Genomic DNA, 25,408 nt, shown 5'->3' with positions numbered 1-25,408 from the left:
CCCTCCACTTGGCTACTTTCCCAGCCTAGCTGGGAAGGCATTCCCATAGTGGTACCTATTCTTGTTAACTTGAATCATGGGAAAAAGGAAGCAGTCTCAGATGCTTTGATACTGAGCTGCTTTACCACTGTGGCCTCTAGCAGAGGGAAGTGTGGCTCCACAGGGTACTGGTGATATCATACGGGATGCACACCACTGGGTACTCCTGTGAGAGAGACTACTCTCTAGCACTCTTTCATTCATGCTTTACTTTGTTCAACAAATATTTACTGAGCTAAGCAAGCACAGAGCACCAGGTGTACAGTGGCATCTTTAGTCATTCAAAGTGAACCAAAAACTGACTTGTCCAGAGCAGTGGGCAGGAAAGGGAGTAGTTAGAGCTCATCCTTCAGCTGTCATGACACACACTGGAAATCAGATCCAGTCCATTGCCTAATCTTGGCTGGCCCTTTTCCTTTCTTCCTTTTTTTAAGATTTATTTATTTATTTATTTATTTGGAAGCCAGATTTACAGTGCGAGGAGGAGAGACAGAAAGAGAGAAGAGATCTTCCATCTTGTGGTTTACTCCCCTAAATGGCTGCAACAGCCAGAGCTGGACCAGTCAAAGTCAGGAGCCAGGAGCTTCTTCCAGGTCTCACACATGGAAGGCAGGGGCCCAGACACTTGGGCCATCTTCCACTACTTTCCTCAGACCACTAGCAGAGAGTTGGATCAGAAGTGGAGCAGCTGGGATACAAGTCAGTGCCCATATAGGATGCTGGCATCACAGGCTGCGGCTTTACCTAGCTAAGCTACAATGCCAGCCCCTTTCCTTTCTTCCTCTCTGTAACACTGGTTCATTTAGGTCCTTAATACTCACAAACACAAACTGGGTTTTCCAATACTACCATCTTCCACCTCAGTCTGTCATCATTCAGGGAAGAATTCAGCCAGTTCTATAAGAGAGGGTTAGTTTATAATCTGAAGAGATTTGAGATCTGATTGCCTGACAACCTGCACGGTGCAAACACTAGAGTAATACAGCTGAACAGAGTGATTGGGATGGGACAAACTAATCAGAGAAGCTTCCTGGAGGACATTCATGGCCTCGTGACAACTCAACACACTCGATCTGTGGGCAAAAAAGAGCAGACATCAATGCTGAAGTCCCCCCAGCCAGATGATGTGCTGGTGACTAAGAAAATAACATGGGCTTTAATATAGGATGTTGAAGAGTGAGTTGCTGTCCCAAAAGGAAAAAGTCAGTACTAACCACTGACCCGACCTTTGAGGGGTCAAGAGGGCAGCAGATCAGCTACCATTCTTTTCCCAGTCTTGGAATTTCTGGTGCCATTTGCGTGCTTTCCCCAGAACTCAGATAAACAGGGAAATTCAGGAGGAAATCGAAACTGTTCCTAACGTATTTTCTGTCTGGCCTGGGCTTGCCATCAGAACAGTGACTGAGGAATGACCATATTATCATGGGACTTTTGCTTAGAAACTGCTGCTTCCTGTGACTGTCTTACTAGTCAATGGAGATTTCCACCTTGGGCAAGAATGCCAGTCACAGGAGCCCGCCAGTCTGGCTTGCAGGCCCAAGCACTCCGGGGAACCTCCCAGTGTGGGGCTAGAAAGGGAAGGGCCTCAGAGTTCCACCCTCACCTCTGGACTGAAACCCCTTCTGCAACTTCTATGCCAAGAGGAGCTCCCGTGACCACAGAATCTCTTCATCTTCCCATCCCGTGTTTGACATCTCTGCCTTGTAAAACACGGAAGTCTGGGCCCTCTGCCTCCCTCCATTGGTCTGCTCTTTCCCTCAAGGCCACACAAAATAAGCACTGAATTCCTTGTCCACAGAACAGCCCTTCATGTGTGTAAATACAGCACTGGGCATCACTCCACTTGCCCTTCTCTTTGTCAGGTTCAATGTCCCCTCTTTCTCTAGTCCTTGATATTTGTTGTCCTCACCTACCAAACGATTGCCCTGCCCCTGCCCTCTTCACCCCCAGCAGAGTGAGTCACTGAGTTGGCTGAGTTGGGGTGTGAAAACCCACATCTGTCCACAACAGCTGCCTGTGTCTGCTTCACATTCCAGCTGGGCTTTCACTCCCACCTCCTCCCAGCTCCTCAGGTTCTCCACTCCCACCCCCATCCTCTCTCTTCCATACTGGCTCTTCTATTCCATATACACACCTCCCATGTGCAAAACAAATCTATCTTTCCATCCTACTGCTCTCAAACAGCAGTCACCTTCCTCTATTTCATGGCTGAGCTTGAAATTTGAAATCCCTAGCATTTGCTTCCTTTCCATTTGCTCTTGAACGCCATGCAATATGCTTCCCTGCCACCATGCTGCTGTAGGTAGTCTGCAAGCGTCACCTATGATCTTCCTCATGCTGACCCCCAATAGGCATGCCTATTGTCTGCACTCTGTCTCGCAACAATTAGTTTCCTTTGCTGGGCTCTCTTCTCGGGCCTCTCTCTGCTCCTTATATATGAGCGTGCTCCAGACTTCTGTCCTAGGCCCTGCTCCCTGCTCACTACACATACGCTACCTGAGGACTGTCATCCAATCCCATGACCTCAACCATTCACAATGCCCTGATCTGCCTTTCTCTCTGCTGAACCTTACACATAGCCCTCTGCTTTATGAACATGTACACTTGAATATCTTCAGTGCCTCGAACTCAGCATGCACATACTGAGTGTAAGTTTGCATGTCTTTCCTTATCCACATCCATATTTGGTTTTCTCTTTGTTCTCTAGCAAGGACAGCCACTTATTCAGAGTGAACATGTTTATTAAATTAAATTTTTATACTGTACCTAGTATAATTCCTGGCACAGAGGAGCTACCCTACCTAATACATTCCTTTAATTGAATTAGAATAGATATTTCAATAATTGTTATATATAGTGTGATATATGTTATTATAGATATATTCAGAATATCATGGAAACCTATAGAGGAGAAGAATTAGCATTATCCTAAGCATAGAGAAAGTGATTGGTCAAGTAAGGCTTCCCAAGAAAAGTAACATTGAGCTGGGACTCACAGTTTGAGTAGGAGTTAGCTTGAGCAAAAAGGGGCATTCTAGGCAAAATAATCAACAACCTGAGCAAAAACATAGGACTAAACAAGGACCCATAGTTGTTGGAAAGCAGTAAAATGTACCAGGCACATCCAAAGACATGTAGATGCTGAATGATAATGAACACTGCTAGAATTTGAACATAACTCCAAAGGCAGTGGAAGTCTTTTGAGAATTTTCAGGAAACAAGTAATTTGCACAGATTTGTGTTTAGAAAAATGCAGAGGATAGTTTGGAGAAAGGGCAGTAGGATACTGATGGCAAGCAGCAATTGCAGTAACTATGGGGAGAGATAGCTTTACCCTGAATCCACCCAGCCCTATCTTATATAAGTTCTTGCTACAGAGTCATGTCTCTCCAACCACACTCTGCCAAGGCAGCAGGGTAAGGTCTCTGGCCAAATAAAATTATATAAAGTGTCAGATTAAATAGGTTTCTTAATACAGGACTTTTCAGAGGCTTTAATATGCAATGTATATACTATATGCAATTACTGGAGTTTTCCAAACTTATTTAACCACTGAACCTCCTTGTGATAGCACCTCACAGGACTCAAGTTTAGTGGAATATATAGAATAGCAAAATGCCTGGAATTTTCATGATTCTGTCAACTCTAGTTCCTGGAAGGAAAAATAATAATAAAGCAAATAATTTTCTGCTGGGTAATAGCTGATACTCTCACTGAACACTCAACAGTGGGAAGTGTGTGTTTTGTTGGGGAAACAGAGAAGATTCCCATGGAAATATGTGTGGTGGCTTGAGTCATTCTGTTTGGAGACTGGCTGAGCAAGTTCACCTGCTCCTCTCAGGTCTCTCCTGTTTGTTCAGGCCTGAAAGAGGTCAGACCCAGGTGTTTGAAAGAATGGCAGGTCTTGACCTCCAGAACAAAGAAATCGTCTATAGCCCCTGGGATGTTCTACTCTAACACCCCCTACTCGGCATCTAGTCAGCTTGTTCGGGGGGAGGACAGAACAGTCACCTCCCCTGGGGAGGCTGTATCTCAAGTGGCAGGTGCCTGGCTCTGTTGGTCATAGTCTAGGTTTTGTGTCGCTGTCAGGTTTCCAGGCACAGGTCCCCATTTGCAGACTTCCCCTTGCTTGAGCACTGCAGGAAAAATGAATCAAATAGCCACCCATCAGCCTTGTGATTTAAGTGAGTCCTGGCCTTGGAATGCCTTCCCTGGCAGCTCCATGTGTGGCTTGGGGAGCTGCCTCTTCTCCTTTTGCAGGAATTCTTCACTGGAGAATCATCAGATGTTTTGCTGCCGCTGCCAGGGCTACAGGGTGAAGAGTTCAAAAGTGCGGAAGGGGACAAATAAACAGGAGTCTGGTGGGACAGAGGACAGGAAGGACACTTCCAGTGCTAAAATCCCAGCTCTGGGTATGGGTCTGTGAGGGGCCCACTGCTGCTCCAACAGTATGTCCTGGGAAGGTAGCTGCTGTAGCCCTGTTCCCTCAGCTGGCCTGATTTGTGTAAGCACCTGAAGAACTCCAAAGCACAAACTCTTCAGGCTTTCTGACACCAGGTTGTTTTTGCTAAGAATGGTCACGTTCCTGCTTTGGACTTACAGAAATATTTGAGTGATGCTCTCCATGTATCAACACCAACCCCATATACGTTAAGTACCCCCAAGGTTCTCAGGCAAGGAAATAGAGACTCAGAGTAAGAAAGGGACTTCAGCCAAGACTCATTGTGTTTGTCAAAAACAGAGAAAGAGCGTGATTTTTCTGTCTCCATGTTCAGTGTCTTCTTTACCACATGAAAATCGTTCTCTTTCTCAATGGAAAAACAAATTCAGCTTCATTAGGTATTTAGTTTCATCTTTCATAAATCTGTGTTGTTATGTGTTGTTATTAAAAGCAAATTAAGGTAGGTTTTAGAGTCAAATGGAGCCAAATTCAAATTGCATCTCCACCACTTACCAAGTGCAATACGGTAAATAGCCCCTGGGCAAATAACATCTGTAACTCAGGATTCCTTCTCTGGAAATAGCATCTATTTCATAAGTCACACGAAGATTAATTGAAAGAGCGTGTATAAAGAGTTTAACATGGTGTGCACCAGGTAATAAACACTCAATACAGGCTATTTTTTTAAAGATTTACTTTGAAAGGCAGGGTTACAGAGAGAGGGAGACACAGAGAGAGAGAGAGAGAGAGAGAGAGAAAGAGAGAGAGAGAGAGAGAGAGAGAGAGAGAGAGAGAGAGAGATCCTTCATCTGCTGATTCACTCTCCAGGACCTGGAAGGAAACTCCATCCCCGTCTCCCAGGTAGGTGCAGGGACCCAAGGACTTGGGCCTTTTCTGCTGCTTTCCCAGGCATATTAGCCAGGAGCTGGATAGAAAGTAGAGTAACTGGGACTTGGACCGGCACGCATATGGGATGCCAGTGTTGCAGGCAGCGACTTAATCAGCTGAGCCATAGTATCAGCCCCAAGGTTATCTGTTTTTATTACCATTGTTACTAGAGTTTTAATGAATGTATAAGGAAATTCATAAATGACATAAATTAGCATTGCTGTGGAAAACCATTATGTGTGATTTGAATTTACATGGATAAATTGAGAAAAGTTTTTCTCCACTAAGTGAAATTTAGATTTTCACTTTTGTTTCAAACTGGCCTTTAATTAGTTTAGCAAGTTGTCAGACCAACTTACAACACCGTGTTTCCACTCAGCTCCTTCATGAATCCACCCCCTCCTAAAGCATTACTGAACTGCAGATTCAGCTCCTCACTGGCGCTCAACAGATACCCTTGGAAAGATGATGGATGGATGAATGGATCCATGAGGACGAACAGAGAGGTGGATGGATAATAAATGGATGGATGGTACTAAGACAGTGACTGAAGTAACCACCCTAGATTCAGACTGGATAGTGGCTCAGCTTCATGAAAGGCCACAAGGAAGAGGTTGAGAACTTGGAATAACAGGGCAAAAGGCAAAGTGTATTGAGGCCAATAAACAGTAGGTGAAGGGGCCGGCGCTGTGGCTCACTTGGTTAATCTTCTGCCTGTGGCGCTGGCATCCCACATGGGTGCCGGTTCTAGTCCCAGTTGCTCTTCTTCCAGTCCAGCTTTCTGCCGTGGCCCAGGAAGGCACTGGAGGATGGCCCAAGTGCTTGGGCGCCTGCACCCATGTGGGAGACCAGGAGGAAGCACCTGGCTCCTGGCTTTGAATCAACACAGCGCTGGCTGTAGTGGCCATTTGGGATGTGAACCAACAGAAGGAAGACCTTTCTCTCTGTCTCTCTCTCACTGTCTAACTCTATCTGTCAAATAAAAAAAAAAAAAAAAGAGTAGGTGAAGTAGCAGTGAGGGAAAGTAGAAGGAGAGGCTGTGGTTAGATACTGAAAGGGAACAGTGTAAAAATCTAGATTAGAAGTGCTTCTTGATTATGAAAGATCCAGGGAGCAGCCATGGGCATGGGTGTCCAAGATGGACAGGAATCTGGAGGTCCTTAAATCCAAGGATCTCTAGGATCTCTCCATCCAGGTGATTGAATGGTGGTCCACAGGGTCTTTTATGCAGTTTCAAGTAAAGATTAAAGTGATCTTCATTAATGAGGTTTTCTTCAATGTGCCATCAAATTGCTCCATGGGTTGGGAGAGGGATTTCTTATTTAAAACTGAATTAAATATTAAACATTAATTATACACTGAACAAGGGTATTTGTTTATAATTCTTACCTTATTTTAATCTCTGCAAATGAGTGGTGGTAAGCTTAAAGCTCGTGTGTGTGTGTGTATGTGTGTGTGAAAGAAACAGAGACAGAGGCAGAGAGAATAAAAGCATGCATGACTTGTTTTGTTTTCTGACCTTTTCAGCATTTTAGCTCCAGGCCAGTTCCAGAACAGCACTGGGAGTCTTGTGGGAATTATTTATAGCAAAATGTCACCAGCATCCAAAGACATTCTGTTCCCCCCTCCCAATTTAAATACTTGAAATTCACACCATGAAAAACACTCACTGTAAATGTTGGCTTGGCAAGCATGGAGTTATACTTGTGCATGGTTTTATCTATCATTTATATTCCTAGTATTAAAAAAAAGGGCTTGGTGGTGGGGCAAGAAACACAGCAAGCCCCCTGCCCTACCTTCCACCCTCATCAGCACTTACTCTGTGATTGTGAATAAGAATTGTCCCCAGAATGACACTTGTACTTAGCACTTTACAGTCTATAAATCACCCTCAGAGTATAGTTTATAATACAGTGTTATATACTTGAGATTTGCTAAGAGAAGAAATCTTAGGTTCCCATACCACACATATAAACAACTATGTGAGTGAGAGATGATGGATATGTTAAATAGTGTGATTGTGGTCACCATTTCACAATGTGTCCTTTTACCAAATCATCACATTATATACCTTAAATATCTATAATTTTTGTCAATGATACCTCAGTAAAACTGGAGAGGCCAGCATTGTGGCTTAGCAGGTAAAGCTAGCATACAAAATGGGCACCAGTTCAAGTCCTGGCTGTTCCTCTTCTGATCCAGCTACCTGCTGATATGCCTGGGAAGGCTATGGAGAATGGCCCAAGTCCTTGGACCTCTGCACCCATGTGGGAGACCCAGAAGAAGTTCCTGGCTCCTGGCTTTGACCTAGGCCAACCCTGCCCATTGCGGCCATTTTGGGAATAAACCAGCAGATGGAAGCTCTCTTTCTTTCTCTGTGTAACTCTTTCAAATAAATAAAATAAATCTTCAAAAAAATAATAATGAAGCTGGAGAAAATTACCCTCAGCTTTTTTAAAAACTAGACTTATTTATTTGGAAGTTGGAGTTACAGAGACAGAGGGAGAGATGGAAAGAGAGATATTCCATCAATTGGTTCACTCCCTAAAGGCTGCCAAAGCCATGGTTGAGCCAGGCTGAAGGCGGCAGCCGGGAACTTCATCCAGGTCTCCTACGTATGTGCAGAAGCCCAAGCACTTGGGCCATCCTCCACAGCTCTGCCCAAGCCATTACCAGTGAGCTGGATCAGAAGTGAAGCAGTTGGGGTTTGAACCACTGCCTATATGGGATGCCGGCATCATAGGTGGCAGCTTTACCTGCTACACCACAACACCGGCCTCCACCCTCAGCTTTTAATCCTCTCAACCACTCACAAAAGCTGGCCAGCATGTATTATTATGCCCATTAACAGATGGGAAACTAAGGCAGAATAGAGTGGTGACAAGACATGTGCAAGGTCACTCAGGTTTATGCGGAGAGCTAGGTCAGGCCTACCAGCCTGTTGACCCAAGCCCAGCCCTACTAGCACTGGGCTGTGGCAGGTCACTACCTCTCTGTTTCTGCCCCTGAAATGTTCCCTCATCAGAAGCAGCACTGACTAACTAAGGCTCTGGAAGGACCAAGGCAGGAGCAAAGAGTTGTTTGTCCAGTGCCATTTCTGCCCACAGGGTAAGCCATGCACAAAATTATTAGGTTAGCAAAATGTTTCCTGGACCAGCCACATCAGAAAGATATGCCCAGGAGTGGGCATTTACCAAAGAGGTTAAAATGCAACCTGGGACACACACAGCCCATCTCAGAGTACCTGCGGTTGAATCTCAGCTCCACTTCTGGCTCCAGCTCCATAGTCATGTGCTGTCTGGCAGGCTCCAGGTAATGGCTCATGTGCTAAGGGGTCCCTGCCACCACTCATGGGGGAGACTCGGATTGAGTTCTGGGCTCCTGGCTTTGGCTTGGCCCAGCCTAACCCTCATTTGGAAGTGAACCAGCAGAGAAAGAAACTCTCTCTCTCACTCTCTTTCTCTTTGAGTTTCTGCCTTTTGAATAAATAAAAATAAGTAAATAAATAGTTTAAAAGAGAGAGGAAAGGAGCCCCCAAGTGCATGGCCCTCCCCTCTTCTAGCAAAGTAATAAATCTTTCCACAGCGAGTCACAAGCTGGAAGCAAGCCTGTAGCTCATACCAGGTTTAAATGGCAGGCACTTCTCCCTGTCCCTGCCCTGACACCCCTTGTGGATCAGTCAGGACACATTTTCCCTCGGTGAGCAGGAAAAATGTGAAAAAGAAAAAAACAGATGGCAGTTTTTCAATTACGTAGTGGCCCACAAGATGAAACCTATTTTTCTGTGCATGTGTTAATTAATTTTTTAGTAATTACTACCATGTTTGCTTCCAGAAAGAATAAGAGACAGCAAGCAACAAAATAATCAAATACCAGGAGCAAACAGCCGGAAGGATATGGGCAGGAAAGCCTGGCTGGGGTGGCCTGGTACAAGCGAGCAGTGGCCTTCATGCTCTGCTGCCTAACACAAGCAAACGTCAAAAGGAAAAATTGGTTATGGAACTCTAATGAGCCCATCATTTTTTAAGAAAACTGTTGAAATGTGGAGCTGTCTAAGCCTGATTTTAACTAAGGCATAGCAAGTAGTATACTAGGAAAGACAGTGTCTCTCAGAGTTCTCCAGACTGTCAGAATCAGAACCCCCTGGGTTTCATGACAAAAACACAGATTCCCAAGCCCCACTCCACTGAGAGAGGGTCTATGTGATCCGCGTTTTTAAAAAACTCACTGGCTGATTTTTCTATAAGCCGGCACTTGGAAAAACACCTTCACCAAGATAGCACATGGCAGTGACATCATGCCACGGCCTTGCCCAATCTTGTACCCCATCATGGAATAGTCTAATGGTGGAAGTTCAGGCCTCACAGTCCAGCATGGGAGAGATTTCGAGACTGTGGAGGCTCCCCAGCTACCTGCACAGGGGAAGCCAGCTAGCCCGCAAACACTTGGTTTTAGAGTAAGCCTTCTATTGGGCTCTTGGAAGGCCACCGGCTGCAGAGAAGGCAGGCCCATCTCAGCCTTCCCAGCACTCCTGGCTCTGCCATGGCAGCCCATAGGAGCCATGAACCACTTAGATACAGTGATGGTGGCGCAGCTGACCACCAAATCCAGTGTCCCCTACTCTCCCTCTCCCTTGTCCTCATCCATGATGGGGCAGGCAGAGCTCCAAACCCAGGAGCCCCAGAGTCAGCTAGGTGGCAAAAAACCCACACAAAGAAGTCATCCTACTCCCGCCCCTGGCCTACACCTCCCCACTCCCAGAGCAGGCTGAGCTCTGCCAGAGATCTGCCTTGGAGAGGCAATCATGGGTTCTCCCCCTCTCCCCACTAGGTTTGGAATAAATTGCCTCATCCAGTTTGAAGACTTTGCCAATGCCAACGCCTTCCGCCTGCTCAACAAATACCGCAACAAGTACTGCATGTTCAATGATGACATCCAAGGTAAGTTTCCACCCCACCTGACAAAGCCTGAAGATGAATGCCTTTTCACAAGACTCATTTGCATGTGAAAGTGGGGGAGGGGTGCCACTCATAGCTGGTTGGCTGCCAACAGCTGTTGAAGAAAGAACGTTAAACTTGGATTCAACCTCCGCTTGGCTAACCCTTAGCCCTGTAACTTTGAACAAGTCCCTTAACTTTGCTAAGCCTCAGGATCCTTATCTACAAAATGGAAAACATCACTACTACTTCAGAGGTAGGTAAGAATTTTGTGATTTACTACTGTATGGAGGAAATTCTAAACAATGCGCTCTTGTACTAGGTGATTGAGCTTGGACAAACCACTTCTCTGACTACAGTATCATCATCTATTCAACGGACATAATAATCACTGCCTTGAAAGAGTATTATGAAAATTCAAAGAGTAAATACACTCATATAGAAAGTACCCGTGCATGGGACTCATCAGACCAAAACATCAGTCACCATTAAAATGGCTTTCCACAGCCCATAATAACTTACTCTTGGGTTTTCCCAACACAAGGTTTATCCCTAGCAAGGAATCAGGACAATTTCTTCCCTGATCACGGCTGGAATGTGTACTGCTGAGAATGATAACCCTCAAAGACATTAGCATCAGGAATGTAGAACACTTTAAAAGCCAATGTGAAAGAGGGCCTTGGGCCTACCAATTAAGTCTATAATTACGATACATATGTCCAGTATTGGAGTACCTCAATTTGAGTTCTGGTTCCAGTTCCTGACTTCAACTTTCTGTAATGCAGACCCTGGGAAGCAGCAGTGATGGCTTAAGTAACTGGGATCCTGCTATCCATGTGAAAGATCTGGATTAAGTTCTTAGCTCTTGGCTCCTGGCTCCTGGCTCAGCTATTATGGGCATTTGGGGAGTGAAGAGTGAATCAGTACAGAGCTTCCTGTGTGTGTGTGTGTGTGTGTTTACCACTCAAATTTAAAAAAAATAAAATAATCCCACAAGAAGCATCTTCACTTGATCACCTCCTATCCTAGAGCCCAGAAACAGCGGAAGGCACTTGCTTCCTGCCATGGAGGTGCCAGTATTGAAGTTGGAATGAAAAGTGGCCTGTCAGGGATTATCTCACCTGATTCAGGAGTTTTCAGTATGGAACATTTTGAGATATTCAAGAGACACCTTGTGAGTCAGCATAAGTTATTGTTTAATAAATGAAATTTGGCAAACAAAATCCTTTAAAATCAAAGATCTGTAAAGATCTGTAAGATAAACAGAATGAGCAGGTGTGAGACAGTTCTTGTCCTTGGAAATAAATGATTGACTACATCTCATTTCACAGAAGATTCCTCTAGAACTCCAGAGAAGTCCCAACTTGTCATCAAATGAATTAGGAACACATTGCAGAGGACTCAAACCCGGACAATACAGCTAAGGTTTACATATGAGTATTCATTTGGTAGGCACTGTTCCAAGCACTGAGCATAGTTAATACTATGAGGTATTAGCTCCTCGGTCTTATGAATGAAGAAACTGAGGCACAGAGAGAGTAAGTAACTTACATAGCCAATTGAGTATGCAGTTGAGACTTGAGTCCCAGGTACTTGGACTCCAAATCCCAAGTTAGTTACCACTCATCATACTGTACCCAGGTCTTATACACATTACAAAGCCAAGTGTCCCTTCCTTTCCTTGTGGTCTACATTATAGGGAACAAGAAATGTGATAAATAATGTTTTGGTGTTTGTCTTGAATTTTCAAGAGGTGGGATAGCACAGTTAGATGATGAAGTTCAAAATATGTGACTCCAGTGTCTGAAGAGTAGGTGTCCAGAGAGAGAGAGGAAATTCCCAGCCTTTCATTTGCCTCCCCTCACCCTGATGCCTGGGCCTGGTACAGGGCCTTGGCCAGCCAAGGTTTACCCAAACAAATACATTCTGCACAGACTGGGCAGTGCTTTCCAGGAGGACTGGCTTGGGGAAGGAAGCATTCTTCCACTGTCCTCATCACCTTAACGTCAACCCAGTGAGCTGGGGTATGCCTCTGGCCCTGGAGGAAGCACCTGCTGGCTAGCCCCTGACCAGCTCCCCCGTCACACCACATACCCATGAATCAGCAGCAGGATGGCCACCCCCCAGGACCCCCTGGGCTGCCAAGGCCAGAGGATGGAAGTGGAAAATAAGTGCATGTGGGCGGCACACCTGGCGCACAGGCTGCAGATGTATGAGCCACAGACAGCCCCACATGCGTACATCCTCACAAATCATGCAATAGAACGTATCAGGCCATGCAGCAGGCAACCCTGTCCACCCCCACACTGCTGCCAGATTGTGCCTCTAAGATGCAAGTATAGCGACTCTGCCACTCTTTCCTTGTGAGAGAGTCCACTCTCCTTCCCTGAAGGCATAAGGCTGCAGGGGTCTCTCTTCTGGCCCCTGAGCCTCCCTTCACTTTTAGCCCTGTGACCAGTCGCTTCTCTCTGAATGTGCACATTCTGCCCACCACACTTTCCCATCATTTTAGTCTGCATAAGTCCTGCTAACCCTTCAACATGCAGCTTCAGTGTCTCCTAGCACAGGGAAGCCCCCACACCATCCTGTGCTCCCCGGTCTGAGTGAAGCGCCCACCTGCCTGCTCCCCTCTCACTTCTCTTACCTCACTGTACCCCACATACCTCCACTGTGCTGCTTGCCTCCCAAGGAGGTGATAAGAAGCTCCCAGAGTGGGAATCAAGCCTCACCTATGCTTGTGCCCCAGCTCCCAGGTCACATTATAAATGCTTTATAAATGTTTGAAGAGTGAATGAATGACATCTACACAAACTGCCAGTCACATAAGCATACTCACCCACACATGTGGGTGTGACTACACTGGACGCCTGCCCCTGTGGCCTGTCTCTTGTTCAGATCCTTATACTTACACTCAGACAACTGCAACCCCACCTGTGCTCGGACACTCATATATGTGCATATTCGCATGTGCATGTCTGCAAGCTTATACACAGAACTACTTTTTTGGAAAGCTTTTATTTAATAAATATAAATTTATAGGTACCGCTTTTGAAATACAGAGCTACTTTTTAAAGCAAAGCAATTCATTTGTTTCATTTTTTATGTGCTACCTATAGACCCTCCAGGCAAAATCTGATATAAGAAGCTTGTGGGTCCCACAGCAAATGAAAGGGAAATTTCCCATTTTTCTCCCAGAAACAAGACTAAATTCATGATTCCAGAACTCATGAGGAGAACTGGCAAGCAGTTCCAGAATGGCAGGAGCCCTGTAATACCATTGCAGCCTTTGCAGAGCACAGCCTGATGCCAGGTGTGATATACAAGTAACAATAAAGGGGCGGACCAAGAGGCTCCTTCCAGGAAAGATTTGTTGCCCCAACTGATAGAAGAACCTCTGCTACAGAGCCCCAGCTCACCCACAGTCCTCTCCTGCCAGGGCTGAGGGAACGTAAGGCCTGCTTGCTGGCTCCATGCAGGACTGAAGTCTCTGCAGAGCTGGCTGAGGTTCTGCAGTCTCCATCACAGCTCAACTTCAGTTCAACTGCCCCCATCCCATCTGCTTCCTTCCCCTTCTTTCCACAAGCACACTTCCTAAAAACACCCCGAGCACTCTGTTAGACTGCAGAATATGCATTCCAGGGGACCCAAATGGGAACATTTTGCATGCACTGGAGACCTTAGGACTGAAAAGCAGTTTTCAGTCACACTATCTCACCAGTTCCTGCAACGCCCCACTGCCCCTCTGAGGGGACACTCAAGGCTGCCCTGTATCACTGATGAGAAAACGTAAGTCCAAGGGGGTGAGGGCTCGCTCAAGGTCCCCTGGCCAGACATGCACTAAGGTGGAAGCCACTTATTTCTGACTCTGAATTCTCCACTCTGTCCGTGACACGGCGCTGCTATTGCTCCCATGAGTATGAGGTGATGGAGCAGGTCTTCCCATCATGGTAAGAGTCAGATTGCAGACCCCACCTGAAGGTGGGTGTTGCCGCTCCCCACTGTTCTGCTGCTCTCCCCCCTTTCCTCCCCGTCATTGCTACTCCCTCCTCTAACTCTCATAGTCTTCAGACCTAAGAGTGAGGCCCAGAGAGGGGAAGGGGTCACCTGTGGACACAAGATGGTTAGCGATGGGCCAGGACCTGGGATGTGTGTTCTCATAGATAAGTGGGCAGTACCAGCTCACTGCAGATAGTGGATGACTGGTGAGGAGTCCCGTGACCAGTGTGTCACCACAGAAGACTCACCCATCCTGGAAGTGTCCTCTCTAACTTCCAAATCCTAAATGAGGAGAAATGAACCAAAATCACATAGCAGGGCTCAAAAAGAGCAGGGGAGTTCTCTATCAACAGAAGGGATGAGGGTTGTGAATGAAGCAGAGAGAGAGAGAGAGAGATGGAGAAAAGAAGAGAAATGCTAGCCAAGAGGATTAGCAGTGAAATGCAGAAACCAAAACTATACCGATGATGTGAGCTGAGATGGGCCCTGGCCACCCAGTAAGACCTGGGGATAGATTCTGAGGATTTCCCTGGGAGCCACAACTGCAGAGATGCAACCCAGTGGCCCCTTGAAAATGAGATTGGGGCGGTGCAGCTGGCTTTGAACACTAGCCCAGCCTCATTCTCTCAGTGTGACAAGGAAAGACATAACTGATATCTTCAGAGGCCCAAGCTCCTTGAGGTCAGGACAACTGCCTGGAGCTGGAAGGAGCTCAGAGCACATTATCTGAACTGCCTCCCAGCTAGCCCTCAGAATCACTAAGCCTTCAGAGCCTCAGCACTTGAAGGGAGAACTCCCCAGGGCTTCTGACTATTTCCTCAGACCCACAGAAGCCTCTGCCCAGGCCAGTCTGGTCCATGCAGGACAGGGCTGCCAAAGAACTGACTCATCACTGGCTGCCAATGAACTGACTCATCACAGGAATTTTGGAAAAGGCAGAGGCTCAGGTGACTTTGTTATTTCAGCTGGGACCAGACAGGCATCTGAGCTTTTGGGGAGGAAAGAAAGACCTGGATGGGGAAAGGCAATGGGAGTGGTCATGCTGGAGGCCAGGCCAGGTTTATCCTAGGGAAGGAGACTCGCAGGTGCCAGGTCCAGGATGCTACAGGCCTAGTGGCCCCAGGCCCCTGACCTCTGCTTACAGGCTGACCACACAGTGAGCCTGGAGACAGGAAAGTCCAATTGATGCCTCAGCTTCAGAGCATCCTGCACATACCCACCTACCCCAGCCTCACCTAAACCTGCACTGCCCCCAGTCCTGCCACATCCTAGGGCCAGAAAGCTTGTCAAGGTGCCTGTGTGCTGTGTCAGGCCACTGTCACCCCCTATAATTTAAGTGTTAATTTGTGAGCTAAAGTGCTTAATAGTCACACATTGAGACGAGTCTGAATGCTTACTTCCCTTCTTTGTTCTTTGACCACATGGCTTAAATTCCCAGAGCCTTCTTTTCCTTACCTGTGAAAAGGATATAAAAGTACTAGCAGCCAAGACTGGTCACCAGCCTGCACCACCAGAATGGACAGGGTGCTTCCATAGGGCCTTCTGCTCTCAGTGGTTGGAGGCTGCCCCTGGTTCTCTGTTAAGTGTTTTCCAGCAGTGTCCTGCCTGTAGCCCTCAGTTGTCGTTAAGAACATTGTTCATGTATGAGGAGAGGCATGCATAGTGCTCACTACATGGTTCCTCTTGTTAATGTCTTTGGTGCATAGTAGGCTATGGACACACAGGATGGGAAGGAGGAAGGAAGAGTTGAGAATTGAGACAAAGAGGTTTTGATGGTGGGGAGGAGAGGGCCTGGATTTTATGAACACTTGTGCTGACAACTAAGTCTTGATACATTCACATCCTACTACAGCGAAGGCTCTGAACAGGCATTCAAAAGACGCTGAAGACAAAATGATAACAGCTGCTGACTGCTAGGCACAGGTGACTCTTGTGGATCATGGAAATAGGACTGGTCTTATTGGAGAGGCTGTTCAGTCCTACAAGGGCCAGGCCTCCCAAGCCACCTTGACCAGACCCACTCCAAGCCTAACTCCTGTCTGCCTCTCCGTCTGGGTCAGCAGTTTTGCCCTCACTTGATAAAGTGGTGACTTCTTTCCCTTTCCTCTAATAATCTGTTGTTCAGCATGGAAACACCTTTGACACTGTCAAGTGTGACCATTAAAAGCAGAGACTACATTTTTAGTTTGTCCTTTTGTGCTTTTTCCCAAACCTACAGCCTCAAGTACTCAGTTTACAGGAAATATAATTATGGAAAAGTCCCTCTGCAAAAGAACACTTGTTTTCCTTTCATTGTGAATGGCAACAACCAGTCATGCTTCCAGCTGCCTGTGGTGTTCAGGGACACAAGCCACATATCCCAGTGCATCTCTGGATCCCCAGGGCTTCTCAGGATGGTTACCTCCAAGACCTAAGCTTTCTTCCTCCCTGTTTGTTTGTTGTTTTTTTTTTTTTTTTGTCAGAGTTAGACAGAGAGAGAGAGAGAGAGAGAGAGAGAGAGAGAGAGAGAGAGAAAGGTCTTCCTTCCATTGGTTCACCCCCCAAATGGCCACCACAGCCAGAGCTATGCCGATCCGAAGCCAGGAGCAACCAGGACTAGAACCGGTGCCCATATGAGATGCCGGCGCCGCAGGTGAAGGATTAACCAAGTGAGCCATGGCACCAGCCCCCTTCTTCCCTGTTTTTAAATCCCCAGTAATAACCCAAGAGCCTACCTCCTCCACCCCTCCACCAAAAAAATGAACATTAATGATGAAAATGACAACATTATTTGCCAAACTTTATAACTAGGACTCAAGAACTGCCTTTCTTCCTGCTGAATTCTACTTTTTTGCTTAGTCAGGATAGCTTGCCATCTTAGAGCATGGCCTCCAAGGAGGATCCCAGAGGGAGACAAAAGAAGTAGCTGAAGTATGCAATGAGTGTGACATTCCAGGAGCCAAGTGCAGAAAGAGTTCCTCAAAGGAGAGAATGAGCAGCACTGTTACTTGGTGCTGAGAAGAAGGATGAGAAGTGACCACTGGATTTGACAAGGTGGAGGCAAGTCATGTCATTTGCTGGGTTTCTGGCAGACTGAGAAGGAAGCAAATGGAAGGAGTATATTCCGCTCTTTAAAGGAATTTGGCAATAAAGGGGAATAAGGAATAAAGTGCTAATACATGGGTTCCAGGGAGAGGTTATCAAACAGGGAAACTTTACAACATATTTGCACAATGATGGGAATGGTGCACTAAAGAAGGGGAAATTGAGGCTGCAGGAGATGGGAGAAAATAACAGAAGAAATTCCCTGAGAAGAAAAATGATGGAATCTAGTACATAAGCAGAGGTGGCTTTAGGAGCAAGGAGAATGTATGGATGCCAACGGAGAAAGGGCAAAGTATACGAACAGAGGCAAAGGGTTGGTAGACTTGATGATGAGAGGATTCAGATGTTCTCTCCTGATTGTTTCTACTTCCTTTGAGCCTCACTTTTCAAGAGAGAGAGGGAAAAAGAGAGTGAGAGAGAGAGAGATGTGGGAGCACATTAGTACCTACTTCATAGAATTGTTGTAAAGAATTAGATGAACAAATGCAGGTGGGCACATAGCACAGGTCACAGTAAGTGTGGTCAGTAAGTAGTGGCTGCCTGCACATCCTTTCAGGGCAAGCTGAAACTCTTTCCTATCGGATTTCCCACCCCACCCAGAGTCAAAGCTGAGCAGTGATACCCACTGCCCAAGCTCAGTTCCAACACAGTGAAATCCAACAATGCCCCTCCCACTGCCTTCAGCTCCAGTCAGGAGAAGCTGGCTGAGCTTCATAGACCATGAAGGGTGGAAGCTGTGCCTTAAGCTTTCCTGCGTTTGCTTCCAACTGGATGACTGACTAGGGCAAGCCATCCTCTCTCTCTGGCCCTGTTTCCTCATCTGCACAATTATGGGACTGCATGATCTCCAATCCACATCCAGTTCTTAGTGTCTGCAGGTGAGCCCAGTGATTCAACTCTCAGATTCTAACTCTGGAAGACATTTGATATCCCAAAAAAGAAAAGGCCCATCAAAAGTGTGGTGTCTTTGGGAACATCTGTGGTGGAATACCTTCACCGCCATCTAGTGGCACATGCTTTTCATAGTCCTGAAAAAGAATTGGATGAGCAGAAAATACTGCACTGAGAGAAGTCACTAGTTCAGTGTGTCTCAAACTTGAATGGCCACATATATTCATCTGGAGATCTTCTAAAGTACAGATTCTGACCCATTAGAAACAAAATGAAAGCGAGTATTGAGAGGTAGAGAGTAAGAGGGATGGAATTCCTTGTAGAGAGAAAGAAGTGGCAAGTAGGCACCAAAATAGACTTTGGTGAAAATGATGAACAAAGGATATTGGGAATTTAGGAGATGGTCATACAGTGCAATTCTCCTGGCACCATTTTAAGAGATTTAAGTAATTGTTTAGATTGCTTTTGATGCTTCTCTAGGTGTTAGTCTGGAGTTTCTGTTGAAGTAATTTGGAGCTGAGGTTGGCTATGACATAGCCCAGTTTTATTCAGGTTAAATAAGAAAATACGGAGAAATAAGAGATGGTTAATGATGCCTGGGAGAAGCAGGCAATGAATCACAGAGGCAATCAGATAAATGAGTCTTAAGGAATAAATCATGGACTGCAACAGGGTCCTACAGAGTGGGAACACAATGGGCAAAAGCACATAAGTGTAAAAGTGCATGGTGTGTTTAGGGGACCATGAATAACATGATGGGTACACAGAGTGTGTAGGGAGGCATGAATCTACAAAGCTCGGTTGATAGTGGTGATATCTGGAACCTTGCAGAATAGTGGAATTAAAAGATAGGGTTGTTTGGGAGCAGAAAAATGAAAATCTATGCATAGTTTTTCATAATATTCATTCTCCATAAACTTTTCAGAGACACCTTCACAGTTTTTCTACATATAAACTAAAAAACTAAGAAAGATGTCATAAATAACTTCTTCATAATGGTCACCACACTTGCAATCATTTGATAACCTGGTCTATTCTGTTACCAAAGATAGCCTCAGTACCCCAGAGTCTGGTTCATATGTGATGCTGAATAAATAAATGAAGGAATTTCCAATGACCTTTAACTACTGATTTTCTTATATCATTTGTGCTCACAGCTTGATAAACTGGGTGTTACCTGATGGCACGTTTGATTCATCTGTGTCTTTCACCATGCCTGGCATGTTGTCTGTCACTTGGTAGGCCATCAGTAAACACACACTGAGCACTTTGGGGATTCTCAATAGTCCTTGGTCCTGCCTCTGGGACCCTACTGACAGTTCAGCAGCCACAGCTGTGTGGAGATGGGAGCACTAGCCCCTTATCTCCTAGAGAGTGAGTTCCTGTTTATAGTCCTACCTTCTGATGCCCTGAGTAATGAATGTGTACTTATTGAGCTCCAACTATTTGCTATGCCCTCTACCACAGCCCAATACACAGCCTCTAGGCAGACATAAATCCAACCTGTGTTTTGGGAGAGAGCCTCACCCAAGAGCCAGTGAAAAACAGCACCTAAGAAACTGAATAGAGAACATAGAAAATTCACTCATACTCTCATTTGGAACCACTAGTATTTGATAGTTCCTTCTGAATTCTGTGTTTCTTTGCAATCAGAATCTTTAGATAGACAGATAGATATACTGTTTAAGGTTCTCTTCCAACTAACTCAGTGAAGAAAGTTTTAATGTTAAGAACACATGCCCTAGAACCTGATTCTCCGGATTCTGATATGAACAACTGAGCAAACTACTCTGTACCTCAATTTTCCAATATGTAAAATGGGAATGGTGATAGTGAAGATTAAATAAATTAAGAAATATAAGGCTCTTGGCATGGTAGTTGATGTTAGTAACTTCATAGCATATGCCATATTGCTACACAATCTTCATGATGATCTTTTTTTAAAAGATTTATTTATTTTACTTGAAAGTCAGTTACACAGAGAGAGAAGGAGAAGGAGAGAGAGAGAGAGGTCTTCCATCTGCTGGTTCACTCCCCAATTGGCTGAAATGGCCAGAACTCCGCCAATCCAAAGCCAGGAGCCAGGAGCTTCTTCCAGGTCTCCCACACGGTGCAGGGGCCCAAGGACTTGGGCCATCTTCCACTGCTTTCCCAGGCCATAGCAGAGAGATGGATTGGAAGTGGAACAGCCGGGACTCGAATTGGCAGCCATTTGGGATGCCAGCACTGCAGGCAGCGGCTTAACCCGCTATGCCATGGCACCGGCATAATGATCATTCTTAATTGCTGTAAAATTTCCACTCAGTGTCCATACTACTCTCTCTCTCTTTCTTTCTCTCTGTATAACTCAGAGTTTCAAATAAATAACTGAATCTTAATTAGCATTAATACTTAATGAGCATTAATACTTAATTATCATTAATCATGCTACTCATTTGTTAAATGTCAAGGTTATTTCCAGTCAATCTTTATTATAAATAGCACTATTATAAATATCCTAGTACATATATTTTGGATTTTTTTCCATACAGATTCCTAGAAGTAGAAATATGAGGTCAGAGGGCAAAAATATTTTTTATGTTTTTGATTATATTGGGAAATAGTTTTCCAAAAAAATTATAGCTCTTTAAAATCCAAAGTACGCTAGAACTTTTTACTTTCCATTGCTCCCTCAATAGCCCTGGATAACATCAATTTTCCTTAATTTGTACAAATTGAATAAGCCACAGACAGTCTCAGTTGAATTTGCTTTGACCATCCTGGAGGCATTACTTTGCCAACTGTGATTACTGTGAACTCTATCAGTCAAGGCCTATATCAGTTGCTTTCACAGTGAATGCAATATAAACAATTTTTAATTATGTATTAAGGAATTGAAAAGATGAAAAGAAACACAAAGGCTCTGCCAGCACCCCAAGGCTGAGGGAACAAAGGAAAGAGAAGGCGCCAGCTGGCCGCCATTGATGTCTCTGAGGTGTGTGCTATGAGACTGGTTCTCTAAACGAGAATTGTTCCGGGAGCAAACTGCTGCTTGATGAAGAACCAAGGCTGTGAGGTTGCTAAATTTAGCAAAAACAAAATGCAGGGTGCCCAGTTCAGTTTGAATTTTAAATAAACAATAGATAACTTTTAGAATATTTATACTAAAATTGCATGGGACATACTTAAGATTTTTATCTAAAATTCAAATTTCTCTAAAGTGTTCTACATTTTATCTAGCAATCCTGCAAGATTAGGGTGATGCTGAAAAAAAAAAAAAGGCATTCTGTGTCCTTCGTGTTGTCTTTCAGTCTCCCTCTAGCACCACCTTTTGGCAGTAAGACCAAAGTGTAGATTTAACCTTCAACAAAACAACTTACATAATGAGAAAGAGAAGGGAAAAGAAAGAAACTATCCCACTATATATAGTAATAACCAAGGAAGAAAATTTAAGGGTGTATGCTGCTACATTCTTCATTTCTATAATCAGTCATGAGGACACAGTTGATATATTTTTTAAAGATTTTTTTTTTTTATTGAACTTTTATTTAATGAATATAGATTTCCAAAGTATAGCTTATGGGTTACAATGGCTTCCCCCCTCCCATAACTTCCCTCCCGCCCGCTACCCTCCCCTTTCCCGCTCCCTTTCCCCTTCCATTCATGTAAAGATTCATTTTCAATTCTCTTTGTATACAGAAGATCAGTTTAGTATATATTAGGTAAAGATTTCAACTTTTTGCCCATATAGCAACATCAAGTGAAAAAACTACCATTGGATTACTAATTATAGCATTAAATAGCAATGTACAGCACATTAAAGACAGAGATCCTACAGAATTTTTTTTTTTCAAATTAATTAATTTTCTATGCCATTTCCATTTTAACACCAGGTTATTTTTTTTTTTTCATTTCCAATTCTCTTTATATACAGAAGATCACTTCAGTATATAATTAGCAAAGACCTCATCAGTCTGCGCCCACACAGAAACGCAAAGTATAAAAATACCGTTTCAGTACCAGTCGTAGCATCACTTGGCTTTAGACGACACATTAGGGACAGATCCCACATGGGGTGTAAGTACACAGTGACTCCTGTTGCTGATTTAACAATTTGACACTCCTGTTCATGGCGTCAGTAATCTCCCTAGGCTCTAGGGAGATGTACAATGTAATACTTTATCCATTTTAGTATTTGTTGTTATTGTTGTTGTTCTAGTACTATTGGTTGAACTCAGTAATTAACACACAATTATTCTTAGGGTTTTAAATTTTAACTGAAAAGTGATCCCTGTTAAATCTAAGAGTGGAAAAAGAGAGGGAGGAGATGAACAATTTGGAACATGCTCAATCGGTCTGGCCGCAAATGGTGGAGTTAGAAACGTGCCAGGGGATTCCAACACAATTCCATCAAGATGGCATGTACCAATGCCATCGCACTAGTCCAAGTGACCAATTTCAGCTCACAATTGATAGCTCTGATAGGTCTAAGACTCAAAGAGATCACACAAACAAGACAAGTATCTGCTAATACTAACTGATAGAATCAAAAAGGGAGAGAAAGATCCAACATGGGAAGTGGGATACACAGCAGACTCATAGGATGGCAGATGTCCTAAACAACACTCTGGCCTCAGAATCAGCCCTCAGGGCATTCGGATCTGGCTGAAGAGCCCATGGGAGTATAGCAGGCATGGAAAGCCAAGATATCATGGGAAAAAAAAAAAAAAGACCTAAATGAATGATCTCTGTGAGTGAGATCCCAGTGGAAAGAACGGGGCCATCAAAGAAGGAGGTACCCTTCTCCGAAGGGAGGAGAGAACCTCCACTTTGACTATGACCCTATCGGAATAAGATCAAAGTCAGCGAACTCTAAAGGCTTCCATAGCCCTGGCAACTCATGACTAGAGCCTAGGGAGATTATTTTTTAAAGATTTTATTTATTTATTTGAGAGGTAGAATCACAGTAAGAGGGAGAGACAGAGAGAAAGGTCTTCCATCTGCTGGTTCACTCAAATGGCCACAGTGGCCGGATCTGAGCTGATAAGGAGCTTCTTCCTGGTCTTGCACGCAGGTACAGGGGTCCAAGCCTTTGGGCCATCTCCTACTGTTTTCCCAAGCAATAGCAGAGAGCTGGATCAGAAGAGGAGCAGCGGGACTAAAACTGGCACCCATATGAGATGCTGGCACTGCAGGCAGAGGATTAACCTACTGCACCACAGCACCAGTCCCCACAGTTGGTATTTATCTCAGTGTCACAGTTGTTGTTTTGTCCTCAGACAGGAATTCAGCTAGACAATGTTCTTTTCCCAGGAGAGTAAACCAAACCTTCATTTCTGAAGGATCTGAACCCTCAGTAGTCTTGACTCTCCTTAGCTGTAGTAACATTCATGAATATTGAGTGTGAAAGGAGTAAGACACACCCCAAGGATCACTTGGACTCCACATATAGTTCCCCGTGCTCCCAATTTCCCCTTGGCTATTCAGACAAATCACCACAGTCAGAAAAGTAACCCTTTTCTTTGCCCACTGGCTTCATAGCATGAAGAGCCCCAAATGGGCAAGTGGCAGTCTCCCATTCAATAGAACCACACTTTAAATGCTAATTGAAACATTTCCCTTTTGGAGACTAAAACCTCTAATCCAGTAGAGCACAAAGTTGAAGAGATAGGAAACAAAAATTCTACAAGTGGTTTATTAGTTGAAATGGCGAGAGGAGCTCATCCCATTTCTACCTCTTGATTTCAAGATCATATATTCTGTCTCTAGGGGAACAACACAATGTATTCTAAACTTGGTTTACTAAGTCAAATCAGATATTGCCTCTTGTAAGGCAGAATCTTATCCTCTCCAAAGAATGTTGCTTCAACTCAAGACTTTGGTAAGTGATCAGTAGGCTGTTCTATTTATTATGTCAGTTGCCCCTAGATAGGGCATATGCATTGAAACAAGTGAATTCCAGCATGAGCCCATTGCTTCACTTCTTTTACTATAAAATGAATTGTTTGATTAGAAGTCATGTAGTCTGGAATAGATCAGGATGTTGAGTATTCCAAACACACACAGATGCTCTATAGATGACAAATCCGTGTCCAGAACATGTATCTGTTCCAGTGGGAAAGATCTCTCTTTCCTGCCTATGACAGAAAGAGTCCAATGTAATCATTCACACAGTGACCAGTCCCTCCAAAAACTGGTGCCATGGCCATTTTGTTATCCTTATTAAGATTCTGTTCTCATTATGTCTTTTGGTGAGCTTTATGTCCTTTTGTAGGGAACAAATATCTTCATCTCCTTTACCTATTCTAAGAAGTCTATACACATATCCCTTTCTCAAACCTCCTCATTACTAACCTTACTGTTTTGTTCATATCAAGTCCCTGACCACACAGCTAAATCATTAGCAACTGCTCATGAATCTGTGTAGATCTAGCCATCTCTTGGGCCAAAATGCACAACCAAATTCACTACATGAAGTCATGTCAATTGTCCTTCACAATTTAGGGATTGTGGAGCCGAAACCTTACACTTCTGGTTGGTGTGAGATTGCGAATAATCTGCAATCCAGGCCTTGGGTTTTTCTTCTTCTGGGTCAGCTGGTTTTAAGCAATTCCTAGTGAGGCCTTAGATGTGGAGGAAGAAGTCATGTAGCAATGGTTCAAGGGAGTCCAAACCACCTTCTCACGCAGCTTACCTACCGCTTTTGGACACACTGAAGCCACTTGATGATGACCTGCTTCCAGGCACACTGATCCTTATGAGTCTGTGGGCAGCTCACATCAAATGGCTACTTAATGTCTATGGTTGGCCTGTGTTCTCATTTTTACTGTGTTTTAAACCATTTATCCCCTAAACAAATCATTCTGTGAGGCTCACACACTTTTTATTTATTTATTTATTTTGACAGGCAGAGTGGACAGTGAGAGTGAGAGAGACAGAGAGAAAGGTCTTCCCTTTTCCATTGGTTCACCCCCCAATGGCCGCTGCGGCTGGCGCGCTGCAGCCGGCGCACCGCGCTGATCCGAAGCCAGGAGCCAGGTGCTTCTCCTGGTCTCCCATGAAGGTGCAGGGAACCAAGCACTTGGGCCATCCTCCACTGCACTCCCAGGCCACAGCAGAGAGCTGGACAGGAAGAGGAGCGACCAGGAAAGAA

At 44.7% G+C, this 25,408-nt stretch overlaps 1 protein-coding gene across 2 annotated transcripts in view; it reads left to right on the top strand.

The window, feature by feature from the left end:
* Nucleotides 1–25,408, top strand: part of ME3 (malic enzyme 3) — a 196,315-nt gene that overhangs the window by 161,480 nt on the left and 9,427 nt on the right. For both annotated transcript variants that reach the window (XM_062196842.1, XM_062196843.1), the window contains one exon: nucleotides 10,199–10,308. In XM_062196842.1, coding sequence (XP_062052826.1) covers nucleotides 10,199–10,308 — 110 coding nt within the window. The remainder of the gene's footprint in view (nucleotides 1–10,198; nucleotides 10,309–25,408) is intronic.

This window comes from Lepus europaeus, chromosome 7 (assembly GCF_033115175.1).
Source record: "Lepus europaeus isolate LE1 chromosome 7, mLepTim1.pri, whole genome shotgun sequence".
NCBI classification, from domain to species: domain Eukaryota; kingdom Metazoa; phylum Chordata; class Mammalia; order Lagomorpha; family Leporidae; genus Lepus; species Lepus europaeus.
Note: the sequence above shows the minus strand (reverse complement) of the source record. Positions and strands in the feature narration are given on the sequence as shown.